Consider the following 15417-nt stretch of genomic DNA (forward strand, 5'->3'; position numbering starts at 1 on the left):
TGTAACTCTGCTGCAATATCTATTCATATATTCTGGTGCGGAATTATTAGAATTCCATCGGAAATTTTTGAGATTGTTTATGAATCCGACTGGATGCTAATTTGATTGGAACCCTTGCCAATTCTACCGGAATCCTTGTAAATCCTACAAGAAATATTGCAAATTTGACCGTAATTATTGTGAATCCGACTGGAATCCTTGGGATTCCGACTGTAATCCTTGGGATTCCGACTAGAATCCTTGGGATTCCGACTAGAATCCTTGGGATTCCGACTGGAATCCTTGGGATTCCGACTGGAATTATAAGAATTTTGGAACTGGAATACCAGTCAGAATCCCGAGGATTCTAGTCTGAATCCCGAGGATTCCAGACGATATCCCAAGGATTCCAGTCGGAATCCCAAGGATTCCAGTCGGAATCCCAAGGATTTCAGTCGGAATCCCAAGGATTCCAGTTGGAATCCCAAAGATTCCAGTCGAAATCCCAAAGATTCCAGTCGGAATCCCGTGGATTCCAGTCGGAATCCCGTGGATTCCAGTCGGAATCCCGTGGATTCCAGTCGGAATCCCGTGGATTCCAGTCGGAATCCCGTGGATTCCAGTCGGAATCCCGTGAATTCCAGTCGGAATCCCGTGGATTCCAGTCGGAATCCCGTGGATTCCATTCGGAATTCTAAGGATTCCATTCGGAATCCCAAAATCCCATAATTCTCCGAAATCGATAAATTCTTACGAGAATTTCGAATATTTCATAAACTTCTATCGGATTTCCAATAATTGCATCAGATTCCTAGTATTCTTATCAAAATTTTGAAAGTTTACCCGAATTCCCAAAATTTTGAAATTTCTACTTCATGCGCATCATGCATCAGATTTCCAAAACTCCAACCAGAATTTCATATCCCACACCGTATGCTTGAATTCAAATCGAATAGCAGCGCAACTATCGCGCTGCTAAATTTGCTCACCCGATGCTTTCCGAAAGCAGCGCTGTCATTTTGCTACCCTGGTTAGCAGCGCCCGGTACGGATCAGCGTAATGATACTGCGCTATGTAATTTAGTTTAGTCGCGCACCGTTACGGTTGCTCTTAGTCGGCTGTTGAACTGTCAAATGTTTAGGGGGAGATAATTTTCTTCGCGTGCTATAAAAAGGGATATTTCCTCACAGCTGGTACCCCTTATTTCTGGATCTGTCAAAGTCAACTCCGATCCGATCTGACAAGGATCTGAAATTTCAGATTTGCCCATCTGTTTCTGTCACACTTTTTCCATCGTGAGTGTTTCGCAAGTGCTCTTGGAAAAGCCAGAAAGGTATTATTACTTAACAGTTTCCAAGTGCATGGAAATATTAAATTCCAGTCAAACGGACATCCAGTATTTGATATTCTTGTTTTTGTGCTATTTTAGAAACCAACCATGCTCCGCTCTGCCGCTGGTCAATTGTTTGGAGTGCTCCGGGGAACCGTCGGTTTGACCACTTCCCGTCTGGGTGCCGCTGGAGCTGTCCGCCATTCTCACAGCAACGAGAGCGCCGAGGAGTTCGATGCCCGCTATGAGGCCTACTTCGGCCGGTCTGACATTGACCACTGGGAGGCCCGCAAGGGAATGAATGACCTGCTCGGAATGGATCTGATTCCGGAACCAAAGGTTATCGTGGCCGCTTTGAAGGCTTGTCGTCGGTTGAATGACTACGCCCTGGCCATCCGGTTCCTGGAGGGATGCAAGGACAAATGCGGCAACAAGGTCAACGAAATCTATCCCTATCTGCTGCAGGAAATCCGCCCAACTCTGACCGAACTCGGAATCGAAACCCCGGAAGAACTGGGCTATGATCAGCCGGAATTGGCGCTGAAATCGGTGTATGATATGCACTAGAATGGGTTGTTTTGGCCAGTGGTGCTTTTCCTCCCCATTTGCAGCATTAGTTCAAATAAGTGAATAAAGTGGACGGAACTATTCCGACAAGAAAAAAACGTTCTAAGAATGGTTATGTAATCAATGGCGATTGTTCGTCACAGTGAAAGAAATGTGAAATAAAATTGGTAAAAATGAAAGCTGATTTTTCTGTTGGAGTGAAAAGCCTATAGAAAATCAATCGAAAGTGAAGCTCCCATTTCTTATACGTATGAAACTCGCAAGTAAGATTTTTGTTATGATAATGCAGGGCTGGTAGGGATTTAGTGTCAAGAACATAGGTTACCAAAGTTTTATGTTGCACGACCCACCTAGTCATAAAAAAATTGTTGAAAAGATCATCCATTTTTTTTTTTTAAAGTTTCAATGTTCGACAGAAATAATTGCCCCATTAAACATTTGACAGTTCAACAGCCAACTAAATTGGTTGAAAAATCGGTCGATTGTTGCACCGACGCTTATGGAAGATTAACACAGGGATCAACCGAATATCACCCGATTTAATAGGGTGGGCCGACGCAATCCTACACTGAAATAAGTAGCTCAGGCAAATTTATCGGAAATTGCATATAACTCCTACTCGCTGCTTTACACACATGGTTCAATAACAGTCATATACTTATCATCAATAAAGCCATTCAGATTTACACGGGGGACGGACCTGGTGTAGTGGTTAGAACACTCGCCTCTCACGCCGAGGACCTGGGATCGAATCCCATCCCCGACATAGTCACTTATGACGTAAAAAGTTATAGTGACGACTTCCTTCGGAAGGGAAGTAAAGCCGTTGGTCCCGAGATGAACTAGCCCAGGGCTAAAAATCTCGTTAATAAAGTCAAATCAATCAATCAATCAGATTTACAATGCCTCAAATAAACATTGAAGTTTTGAGTCCATACCAAACTCATTTGTTCCTAGCATATAACCGGTGTGTACTTTGCATTTAACTTTTACGAATGGTCAACACAGTTCAATGAATGTATTATCAAGTACCCTATTCACATCACAGCAGTATTCCATTGGGATTAGACATGGAGTTTATTGCTTCAATTTCTTTATAAAGGTAAGTGAATAATCAAAATAATAAAACTCAATGAATATAAGGATGTTTTTCTTCTAGATTCGAGGTTTCGTAGTAAAAGACGAGAAGACACAGTTTAAAAAAAAATAGGGTGGGTAATGTCTATTACATTACCGCGGGGTTGACGTAGAACTACGATGATTAATAATTTGATTTGTCATGTGTATGAATTTGTAAGTGTACTAGTTTTGTGTTGTTATTGATCGGATGAAGTTTTCAGAAGTTAACTCTTTTTGGACTCATTTTGGTAGTCCTAAAAAGAATCATTTGTCGTTCTGTGATTCCGAGAACCAGTGTTTGGTGTTCCAGTTGGTCTGTAGCAATATCCATTGCATGAGCATTTAGGCTCTGTACATTGATATGTACTCATCAATATGCAGGCTTGGCCGCTATGATCCAGTATTTCACGCAGTTCGTCTCAAAGCGTCACTAATCAATGATTGCCTAAGTCCTGCAGCTCATTCCTCAAGTCAACCCTCTTGAGAGAATTGCTGCCTTTGGCGTGATGGAACTTAAAAAAATTGGAAGAGTTTGTCAAATATAGTCCTTGCAGTGAAGTAACCCGCGACAAACCAACATATACCAATTGCTGATCCTGGCTTTTGTCGTGTACGACTGACCTCGGGGAAAGTTCCACCTCGCGACTTATGAACAGTAAAAGCACAGGCACTAACCATCGGGAACTGAATGCGTTTGCATTTCATTATGCCGCACAGTTTGAAAGTAAAATAAAAATTCTCTATACTGGAGTGTGTAGGGAATATAATTAATGGCTATTGAACAATTTATAATTGATCACAGCAATCGCTGAAAAGAAAGATGATCTTAGGAGTCGAGTATAGGAAACGAAATTTAATACAGTCGCCTCTCCACATCTCGATATCGAAGGGACCATCGAGATAGGGAGAGATCGAGACAAAGAACAAATTTTTGATGCATACTAGATTGAAAAACACTCCGTTGCCAAGAAAGTAATACACAAACAAACGTCATTTTGCGCTCCAAATTTGTTTTGAATCCCAAAACTTTGGTCTAGTTACCTTCGATATTGGTCATATCGACATACGGAGAGAAAATTGAGAACGGAAAATCAACAGAAATATATCGAGATATGGAGATATCGAGATAAGGAGGATATCGAGATATGGAGAGTGAAAATGTATGCAGACTGAAGGGACTTATAAAATCATCGACATAGGGAGATATATCGAGATGTAGAACATCGAGATGTGGAGAGTCGACTGTAAATCAGTCTTAACAGAGATCTTGGAGAGAAAGCACGAAAACTCGTTGTTCTCATTTTATAATTTTGTCCGTTTGTCCCGTCATCAAGATTCATTTCAGTTCCTGTTTGTCGTCTGAAGTTCGTTCCTGTCGCTACCTGCCGTCTGAAGTCCGATCAGTCCTGTCGTTGTACAACCGTTAATCAAGTTCCGTCTATGTTGCTGACGAGCATCTGAAGTTTGGTAAAATCTCACCGTAGTCCAGTCAAACAGTTTGCCTGTCCGTTTGTCAAGATCCGTCGTAGTTGCAGTTCGTCGTTTAAGTTCCACTTATCCTGTCCGCTAGCTCATCGAGTCTATTTGTTGGCCGTTTGCCAGTAATACCATGGGAGGTCACCACAATGGCGCAGTCAAAGTTAAAAAAAAGTGAGTAAAACTGATTTTTCTTCACGCGAGTGTAAGGTAACTGCAAAATATTGTTTTAAAGAAATTTTCGATTTTTTTTTTCAATTTTGTTTTGAAAAGATGCAAAATTAGTGATCAGTTGTCATGGAAAACATGTTTGGGTGGAAGCCAACTGTTTGTAGTTACTATAGTAGCGTGGTTGCACGATTTTTTTTCAACCAAGTTATGATTATTGGAACGACATTCAAACGAAAGAAAAGTTAAAGTAATTAAAGATTTACAATAATTTCGTTTAAAATTTGCAAAGAAAAAATGAAAAAGTTTGTCATTGTGATAAAAAGTATTATTATGTTAAAGCAAGTGGTATCATAATACACTGGGCAGTGATACGTTTGTGGAACATTTTAAATTTGGAAAGGAGCTTAGACATATATTTAGACATACATATATATATATATATATATATATATATATATATATATATATATATATATATTATATGTATATATATATATATATATATATATATATATATATATATATATATATATATATATATATATATATATATATATATATATATATATATATATATATATATATATATATATATATATATATATATATATATATATATATATATATATATATATATATATATAATATATATATATATATATATATATATATATATATATATATATATATATATATATATATATATATATATATATATAAATGTAGTTTTTCATATTTAACTTATTGAATTGCTCTTGGTAAAATCTCAAATATTCATTCGTGATTATGTTTTCAACCTATGGGTGGGTTCATTAGATAAAGCTAGAACTCAATTAATGTTTCGTTATCTCTGCGTGGCGCGGTAAATGGCTGGGCATGGCGTACCATTGGTACCTCGCGTACCTGCAGGAATAAAATAGACCCCTTTGTGCGGTCCTTAGCCTCTTGCCCAGCAACTCCTATCCCTACCTCCTCGTGGTACTGGCCGGGGTACGAGTAACCTTGGGGAAGATCGGGTAACCAACCCCCGGTGGGAACTTTGGTCGTATGCTGACAGGGAAGGGGGGGTTTGCTTTTGCAAACCTGGAGCGTCTGTACTCCACGTTAGGAGCGGCTCACAACAGCGTCTGTTCCCCATGTCAGGGGCGGCTGATCATCGTCCGAGTGCCAGAGAAGGACTCTAAGCTAAACTGCGCACTATGGCCCTCCGAACATTTAGGGGGAATTGTCCTCCGGAAATCTAGGGGGTTGGTGTCAGGCCCTGCGAGCCAGCCGTAAAAACACATCAGCACAGGAGCGTCAACGAGAGAATGCGGACCGGAACAATCGGCAAAGACCACAGCGACGAAAATGGACTAGCGATTGGAAACTCGGTACGTGGAACTGCAAATCTCTCAACTTCATTGGAAGTACTCGCATACTCTCCGATGTACTGAAGACCCGCGGTTTCGACATCGTAGCGCTGCAGGAGGTGTGCTGGACAGGAGCATTGATGCGAACGTTTAGAGGTAATCATACCATCTACCAGAGCTGCGGCAACACACGCGAGCTGGGAACAGCTTTTATAGTGATGGGTGATATGCAAAGGCGCGTGATCGGGTGGTGGCCGATCAATGAACGAATGTGCAAGTTAAGAATCAAAGGCCGATTCTTTAACTTCAGCATAATTAACGTGCATAGCCCACACTCCGGAAGCACTGATGATGACAAGGACGCATTTTACGCGCAGCTCGAACGCGAGTACGACCGCTGCCCAAGCCACGACGTCAAGATCATCATAGGAGATTTGAACGCTCAGGTTGGCCAGGAGGAGGAGTTCAGACCAACGATTGGAAAGTTCAGCGCCCACCGGCTGACGAACGAGAACGGCCTACGACTGATAGATTTTGCCGCCTCCAAGAACATGGCCATTCGTAGCACCTATTTCCAGCACAGCCTCCCGTATCGGTACACCTGGAGATCACCTTAGCAGACAGAATCGCAAATCGACCACGTTTTGATCGATGGACGGCACTTCTCCGACATAACCGACGTCAGAACCTATCGTGGCGCCAACATTGACTCCGACCACTACCTGGTGATGGTAAAACTGTTAAGAGTGTATTTGGGTTCATTCCAATTAATAATTACCCAGTACGAAATAACAGTGTATAACGAAACGTCAGAATAAATCTTTCTCTTTTGTATCGAACGTACATCGAACCAGACGTGTTCTGAATTCGCTCTCCGAAACGCCTGAATTAAAAGGTTATGTGCCCAGTTTACCGCGTGTGAAAATTTTTCGATTCGGAACCGCAAAAAGAAATCGGTCGGTAGTGCGCGATGGAGGACGAGGCAAAAATCCTCCGGTTCAAGGCCCAAACGCAATGATAGCGGAACGGCAACGGAATGCGGAACCGGTTCGCCAGCATGAATCACAACATCTCGACTGAGCTGACACCGAATGAAATTGGATCAACACTGAGTCGACAAGCTGATTATAGTTCATGCTGGCGAACCGGTTCCGCATTCCGTTGCCGTTCCGCTATCATTGCGTTTGGGCCTTCAGGCCCTTTGACGGAACGGGGTTCAATAATTGGAGCTTCCGGATGCGAGTATATCTCCAGCAGCTGGAGGTGCTGCATTGTGTTGAAAAGGCAGCTGAAGAAGAAGATTTTTGGGAGAGTCCCACCAGTGCGTCGGCTGAGGTTAGGGCGGAGGCCGAAGTGAAAAAGGCTGCGCGGATAAAGCAGGATAATAAGTGTCGATCTGTGTTGATTCAAGCAGTGGCGGACAGCCATCTTGAATATGTGAAAGACAAAGTGAGTCCCAAAGAGATTTGGGATGGACTGCATGACGTGTTTGAGCGAAAAAGCATTACGAATCGTTTTTTGCTAAAACGTCAGTTGTTGTCGATGCGATTCAGTGAGGGTGAAAAGCTGCAGGAGCACTTTTTGCGCTTTGACCAGCTTGTGCGTGAAATCAAGGGCGCTGGTGCGAAAATGGAAGAAGAAGACGTTATCTGCCATCTCATGTTGACGATGCCGCAATCGTACGACGCCGTTACCACTGCTATGGAAGCGGTGTCAGAGAGGCTTACTATGGATTTAGTGCGACGTAAGTATTTGGATGTGGAAGCTAAGCGCAAGGGTCAGCGGCTGGAAGCGGAAACAGAAGAGGCTGCGTTCGCGGGAAAATCCAAAGGCAAGTGGAAGTGTTTTGGTTGTGGCGAATTTGGCCATAAGAAAGCTCAGTGTCCGAGATTCGGAGAAAACAAGAGCGGTGGCTCGAGTGGTGGTGGTCAGCAAAAGCACGGAAAGAAAACTGCAGTGCAGAAGGCAAATCTTGGTGCCAAAACGGTTTCGTTCGTGGCTGCCATGGAAACAGCTATTACTGGCAGTGTAGTTGAGGCGAAATGGTTTTTAGACAGTGGTGCCTCCGAACATATGGCAAATGATAAGTCGCTGTTCGAAAACTTGGAGAGATTGAATCAGCCGGTGATCATTCAAACGGCGAAAAGTGGTGTCAATTTGCTCGCGCATTTCAAGGGTCGTGTTGTTGCTAGTGCTCTGGTGGGCGATGAGAAGATCCGGGTAAATATGGAAGATGTTCTGTTTATTCCGGAGCTATCGTTAAATCTCCTGTCGCTGCGGCGGTTGGAAAATACCGGCAAACGTGTAACATTTTTCAATGGCTCTGTGACCGTTGAAGATGGTGATGATGTAGTGGCCACCGGCAGGCAGCTGGGTCGGCTGTACTGCATGAATCTAGATTCTGTGAAGCGAGGAGGAAACGGAAAAGCACTAGTGACGGGAAAAGTGAGTAAGAAGATGGAGCTGTGGCATCATCGGTTCGGCCATCTTGGAAATGATAATTTGATGAAGCTTGTGAAGAAAAATATGGTTGATGGAATGTCGTTGGACAGCGCTTGTGAAAAATCGGACGAGATTTTGTGTGAACCGTGTATCAGTGGAAAGCAAACGCGAGAACCGTTCCACTCTCGAACGGAAAAGCGTGCTACTCGTCCGCTGGAAATCGTCCATAGTGACGTTTGTGGCCCGGTGACCCCAGTATCGTGGGACGGGAGTGAGTATTTTGTAACGTTCACGGACGATTTCACACACGTGTCAGTAGTGTTCTTGCTGAAGTCCAAGGACGAAGTGCTTGATCGATTAGTGGAATACGAGGCGATGGCCACATCGCATTTTGGCACGAAAATCGCACGTCTTCGATGCGATAACGGTGGTGAATACACCGGCGGTGCAGTGAAGCGATTTTGCAAGCGAAAAGGTATTCGTTTGGAGTACACAGTGCCGTATACTCCCGAACAGAACGGAGTGAGTGAGAGACTAAATCGTACGATCGTTGAAAAAGTGCGCGCGATGTTGGAAACAAGTGGTTTGCCGAAGAAAATGTGGGGTGAAGCGGTATATACCGCAGTTTACCTTCTGAATCGGAGCCCAAGTGTTTCGGTCGATGGTGACATCACGCCGTACGAAGCGTGGAACGGTCGAAAACCAGATGTCTCAAAACTGCGTGTCTTCGGGAGTGAATGTTTCGTGCACGTGCCGAAACCATTGCGTAAGGAACTTGACGCTAAAAGTCAAAAGGTTGTTTTCGTCGGATATGCGCCGAATGGCTACCGTTGCTGGAACGGGAAGAAAGTGTTTGTATCACGTGACGTTATTTTTAATGAGTGTGAGTTCGGCGGATTGCGAAAAGTGGAGAATGTGGATGATACCGATATGGTGGTGATCAAAGATCGACCATCAAAGCCCTGTGCACCGGCTGATAGGCCAGGTGATCTTGAGGAGAACGGTAGTGAGCCAGATGGTGCAGTGGCTGAAGCATCGGATTCCGATGAAATGCATTCCCTTTCGGAAGATGAAGAAGAACCAGGACTGATTAGTGGCGCTAGAAGAAGCCATCGGGTAATAAACCCGCCGGCTTGGCATAACGACTATGAAGTGGACATTACAGCGTTTGCACTCAGTGCGGAAGAGTTTGTCGAGGACATACCGTCTAGCGTAGAAGAGTTGAAGAAGCGTAACGATTGGCCAGTGTGGGAAAAAGCCATTGAAGAAGAACTGCAGTCGTTGGAGAAAAACGGAACGTGGAGCCTGGTGGAGTTACCCAAAGGAAGAAGATTGGTTGACAACAAATGGGTATTTAAAATTAAAAGAAACAGTGATGGTTCGATTGATCGGTACAAGGCAAGGCTTGTTGCCCGTGGTTTTTCTCAGCGACACGGATTCGATTACTCGGATACGTACTCTCCGGTTGTGAAAATGTCTACGTTGCGTGTTCTCTTGTCACTTGCCAATCAAGAGTGTTGGCTGGTACACCAGATGGACGTTAAGTGTGCGTTTCTTAACGGTGTGTTGGACGAGGAAGTGTTCATGCGCCAACCGTCTGGCTTTGAGCGGGGAGGATCACTAGTGTGTAAACTAAACAAAGCCATATACGGTCTCAAGCAAGCCTCGCGAAAGTGGAACGAACGTTTTCATGAGTTTATGAGCCGTATGCAGTTTAGAAGAAGTGAACAGGACTATTGCTTGTACTTTTGGTCTGTGAATGGCATAGTGTTGTACGTAGTGATATACGTCGATGACATTCTTATCATCGGGAATTCCGAGAAGGCTATTTGTGAGCTAAAGCGGAAGCTATCGTCTGAGTTTGATATGCGGGACCTACAGGAAGTCCGAAGCTTCCTTGGTCTAAACATTCAACGTGATCGGAAGAAAGGTGTGATGGTCATCGAACAGAAGGCGTATGTGAAAAGTGTTCTTGAGCGGTTCGGGATGATAAATTGCAAACCATCTATGATTCCGATGGAGCCGCACTTGAAGCTCGAGAAGGGGACAGACGCCAAGCAGTTCACCGACAAGCCATATAGGGAACTGATTGGTTGCCTCATGTACCTGATGGTGACGTCTAGACCAGACATCTGCGCGGCGGTGAACTATTTTGCCGGGTTCCAATGCTGCGCGACTGATGAACACTGGGTGCACCTGAAGCGGGTGCTACGATACCTAAGGGGTACTATGGATTACCAACTCGTTTATCGCCGGCAAGATTCGCCAGAAGGACTTCTGGCATTTGCGGATGCGGATTGGGGTAACGACCCCAATGACCGGCGTTCTGTGTCGGGATTCATCATCAAGCTTTTTGGATCAACTATTGCATGGGCAACGAAAAAGCAATCTTCGGTAGCTCTCTCTACTACCGAGGCGGAATTGATGGCACTTTGTTTAGCAAGCTGCGAGCTGATCTGGGTATCTAACCTGCTTCGGTCGATTGGTTGTGAAATTGAAGAGCCGTTGACGGTCTACGAGGACAACCAGCCGTGTATTGCGTTGACTACAGAACCTCGAAAACAAAAGCGGATGAAACACGTGGAAATCCAACATTTCTTCGTAAGGGAACTCATCGAAAAGGGTAAGTTGCGTCTTGAGTACGTGCCAACCGAGCACCAACTGGCTGACGTGATGACCAAAGGATTGGCTTCACCAAGATTCCGCACACTTCGAGATCAACTGGGATTATTAAATTGAGGGGGGATGTTAAGAGTGTATTTGGGTTCATTCCAATTAATAATTACCCAGTACGAAATAACAGTGTATAACGAAACGTCAGAATAAATCTTTCTCTTTTGTATCGAACGTACATCGAACCAGACGTGTTCTGAATTCGCTCTCCGAAACGCCTGAATTAAAAAAAACTGCGCCCAAAACTATCCGTCATCAACAATGTACGGTACCGACGCCCGCCCCGGTACAATCTCGAGCGGCTGAAACAACCGGATGTCGCCAATGCGTACGCGCAGCATCTTGAGGCAGCGTTGCCGGATGAGGGCGAGCTCGATAGGGCCCCTCTTGAGGACTGCTGGAGGACAGTCAAAGCAGCCATTAACGACGCTGCCGAAAGCGTTGTCGGATATGTGGAACGGAGCTCAAGAAACGATTGGTTTGACGAAGAGTGCCAAGAGGTTTTAGAGGAGAAGAATGCAGCGCGGGCTGCAATGCTGCAGCATGGTACGCGGCAAAACGTGGAACGATACAAACTGAAGCGGAAACAGCAAACCCGCCTATTCCAGGACAAAAAGCGCCGCCTGGAAGAGGTGGAATGCCAAGAGATGGAGTTGCTGTACCGTTCTCGAGAAACGCGGAAGTTCTATCAGAAGCTCAACACATCCCGCAAAGGCTTCGTGCCGCGAGCTGAGATGTGCCGGGATAAGGATGGGAGCATCTTGACGGACGGACGCGAGGTGATCGAAAGGTGGAAGCAGCACTACGATGAACACTTGAATGGCGCAGAGAACACAGGCACAGAAGGTCAGGACAGCGAAGGCGATGGCTACGTCAGCACAGCGGACAGCGGAAATCAACCAGCTCCCACGATGGGGGAAGTTAAGGATGCCATTCAACAGCTCAAGAACAACAAAGCCGCTGGCAAGGATGGTATCGGAGCCGAACTCATCAAGATGGGCCCGGACAGGTTGGCCGCTTGTCTGCATCGGCTGATAGTCAGAATCTGGGAAACGGAACAGCTACCGGAGGAGTGGAAGCAAGGCGTTATATGCCCTATCTACAAAAAGGGCGACAAACTGGAGTGTGAAAATTATCGTGCAATCACCATCCTAAACGCCGCCTATAAAGTGCTATCCCAGATTCTCTTCCGTCGTCTATCAACGAGTTCGTGGGAAGTTATCAAGCAGGTTTCATCGACGGCCGCTCGACAACGGACCAGATCTTTCACCCAGTTAAAGAAGCCATAAACCTTTTGGAAGAATGGCTACTTAACCAACACAATGAGTCAAATTGGAAAAACAAAGTTCGGTATTACATCAAATTAACCCGACTTTGTATGGAAGAGAACTATTTTAGCTTCCGTGGTAATTTTTATAAACAGACAAAAGGTGCACCTATGGGTAATCCATTGTCTCCGTTTTTGAGCGAGTTGTTTATGGCCAATTTTGAAAGCATTTTGAAAAAGAAAGATTTGTTACCACAGCGGTGGTGGAGATATGTAGATGATGTGTTTAGCATTATCAAAAAGGATTATTTGCCAACAATTTTAGAAGCAATTAACAGTATCCACAAAGATATTAGATTTACTCATGAAGAGGAAAAGGATAATAAACTACCTTTTTTGGATTTGCTAATTACTAGGGAATCGTCTCACTTTGAATTTGAAATTCACCGGAAACCAACTAATACTATGCGAGTTATTCCGAGTACTTCCAACCACACTTATCAGCATAAAATGGCGGCTTTCCATCATATGATACATAGAATGCAAACCCTTCCTTTAAGTGAAACTGGAAAATCAAAAGAACTGGATTATATTTTTGAGACGGCTAGGCTTAACGGATATAGGAATAGTACAATACAAGCAGTAGTAGATATGAGAGCAAGGGATAAATATAGGAAAAGTATGACAACACTTACTGCCGAAAAAGAGGATTTAAAAAGAGTAGCGGTGAATTTTGATACCAAGATTACACAGCCTTTGGCTAAGAAATTTCGAAAATATGGAGTAGATTTGGTTTTCAGATTCTGCTCAGAGGATTCGAAAATTCATTAAAGAACTTAAAACGGCTTAAGACGGCTTGAAACGGTTAAAATGGCTCAAATTAGCTTAAAACGGCTCAAAACAGCTTAAAACGGCTTAAAACAGCTCAAAACATCTTAATACGGCTTAAAACGGCTAAAAATGGCTCAAAACAGCTTAAAAAGGCTTAAAACGGCTTAAAACAGCTTAAAACAGCTTAAAACTGTTTAAAACAAAATGGCTTAAACGGCTATAAACAGCTTCAAACAGCTTAAAACGACTTAAAACGGCTTAAAACAGCATAAGACGGCTTGAAACGGTTAAAATGGCTCAAAATAGCTTAAAACGGCTCAAAACAGCTTTAAACGGCTTCAAACAGCTCAAAACATCTTAATACGGCTTAAAGCGGCTAAAAATGGCTCAAAACAGCTTAAAACGGCTAAAACTGGCTCAAAACAGCTTAAAACGGCTTATCGTCCCCTTAATGCTACAACTAGATAACTCGAAAATCAAAATTTTGAGATGTGCAACTTTGAAAGTATGACCGTTTAACAAGGTGATGGTTAATCGCAGAGATTATGATTGAAAAGTAATCTTTAACTTGTGTATTTTGAATCACACGCTTAAGACCTGTGGATATTTTGCCAGGGGGGGTATACGCAACGAGGTTCGCCTACCGTACATGTTTTGTGGGTGTATTCGTCTGGCTCACAACGCTGCTAGGCATCCCGCTGTTTGAGTGTTGAAATGCATCAGCATTTGCTGTCTGGCATGGCCCGCGTTCAACCTGTGCTGTTTGGGTCGCCCCGTGTGAGAGATGATGCTGTTTGGGACGGCCCGCCCGAGAGATGATTGTTAGGCGAGCTTTGTTTGTAGTTGACAGCCGTACACCCACCCTGTATTTTGCAGATCTAATTGAGAAAAATGTTTTGACATATTGAAGTCAAAAATTTCAAATTTCGAGTTATCTAGTTGTAGCATCAAGGGGACGTTATAACAGCTTGAAACTGCTTAAAACAAAATGGCTAAAAATTGCTTAAAACGGCTTAAACGGCTATAAACAGCTTCAAACAGCTTAAAACAGCTTAAAACGACTTAAAATGGCTCAAAACAGCTTACAACGGCTAAAAATGGCTCAAAACAGCTTAAAACAGCTTAAAACGGCTTAAAACAGCTTAAAACGGCTTAAGACGGCTTGAAACGGTTAAAATGGCTTAAAATAGCTTAAAACGGCTCAAAACAGCTTTAAACGGCTTAAAACAGCTCAAAACATCTTAATACGGTTTAAAACGGCTGAAAATGGCTCAAAACAGCTTAAAACGGTTAAAAATGGCTCAAAACAGCTTAACAAGGCTTAAAACAGCTTAAAACGGCTTAAAACTGCTTAAAACTGCTTAAAACAAAATGGCTAAAAATGGCTCAAAACAGCTTAATACGGCTAAAAATGGCTCAAAACAGCTTAATACGGCTTAAAACAGCTTAAAACGGCTTAAAACAGCTTAAAACGGCTTAAAACATCTTAAAACGGCTTAAGACGGCTTGAAACGGTTAAAAATGGCTCAAAACAGCTTAATACGGCTTAAAACAGCTTAAAACTGCTTAAAACTTTTAAAAACAAAATGGCCTAAAACAGCTTAAAACGGCTTAAAACTGTTGGAGTATGCAATGATTGTGCCTCGTATGCAAAGCGGCAACACTGAATGTGTAGAATTTGGAGAATGAGGCTGCGACGCATGCGCCAGTAGGGCAGGCGGCGAGAGCGCCAAATAGAAGGAAGAAAGGGAGAATGGAAAGTTTTGCCATTCATCCGTAATGTGATGTTCAATCCGACCAGACGTGTGTTTATTAAAGTTCTCTTACGTACAGTATAGTTGATTTGTAGTTGTGTTTCTTTCCTACCGAAATCCTGGTTCCGCGTTCCGCTTCGGTGACCCTGTTCTGCGTTGTGGTGTGTCCACCTCTGCCCAACAGGTTATGGGCCCAGCAGTGCCGAAGGGAAGGTTCTGGATTGCGTAGGAAAAAGGTTCCGAGAGAACGAAAGTGATCACGCCGTGTGTGAGTGTGTGTGTTTCTCCGCGGTGGTGATTTTAGTAGGACAAAATGGCGGATGTGAACAAGTTTGCGTTTGCTAGACTGAACAATCAGAACTGGCAAATATGGAAGTTCCGGATGGAGATGCTCCTGACCAGGGAGGAGCTGTGGTATGTGGTCGGTGATGCGAGGCCGGCTGTAGTGACCGATCA

At 43.7% G+C, this 15417-nt stretch overlaps 1 protein-coding gene across 1 annotated transcript; it reads left to right on the top strand.

The window, feature by feature from the left end:
• The first annotated feature begins 1157 nt into the window (after positions 1–1157).
• Positions 1158–2055, top strand: LOC5565701 (cytochrome c oxidase subunit 5A, mitochondrial). Its single transcript, XM_001650008.2, has 2 exons — positions 1158–1312; positions 1409–2055. Exon 2 carries the CDS (start codon positions 1418–1420, stop codon positions 1874–1876), a length of 459 nt encoding a protein of 152 aa, XP_001650058.1. The 5' UTR covers positions 1158–1312; positions 1409–1417; the 3' UTR covers positions 1877–2055.
• Positions 2056–15417: the final 13362 nt, after the last annotated feature.

The sequence above is a fragment of the Aedes aegypti genome, chromosome 3 (assembly GCF_002204515.2).
Source record: "Aedes aegypti strain LVP_AGWG chromosome 3, AaegL5.0 Primary Assembly, whole genome shotgun sequence".
NCBI lineage: Eukaryota > Metazoa > Arthropoda > Insecta > Diptera > Culicidae > Aedes > Aedes aegypti.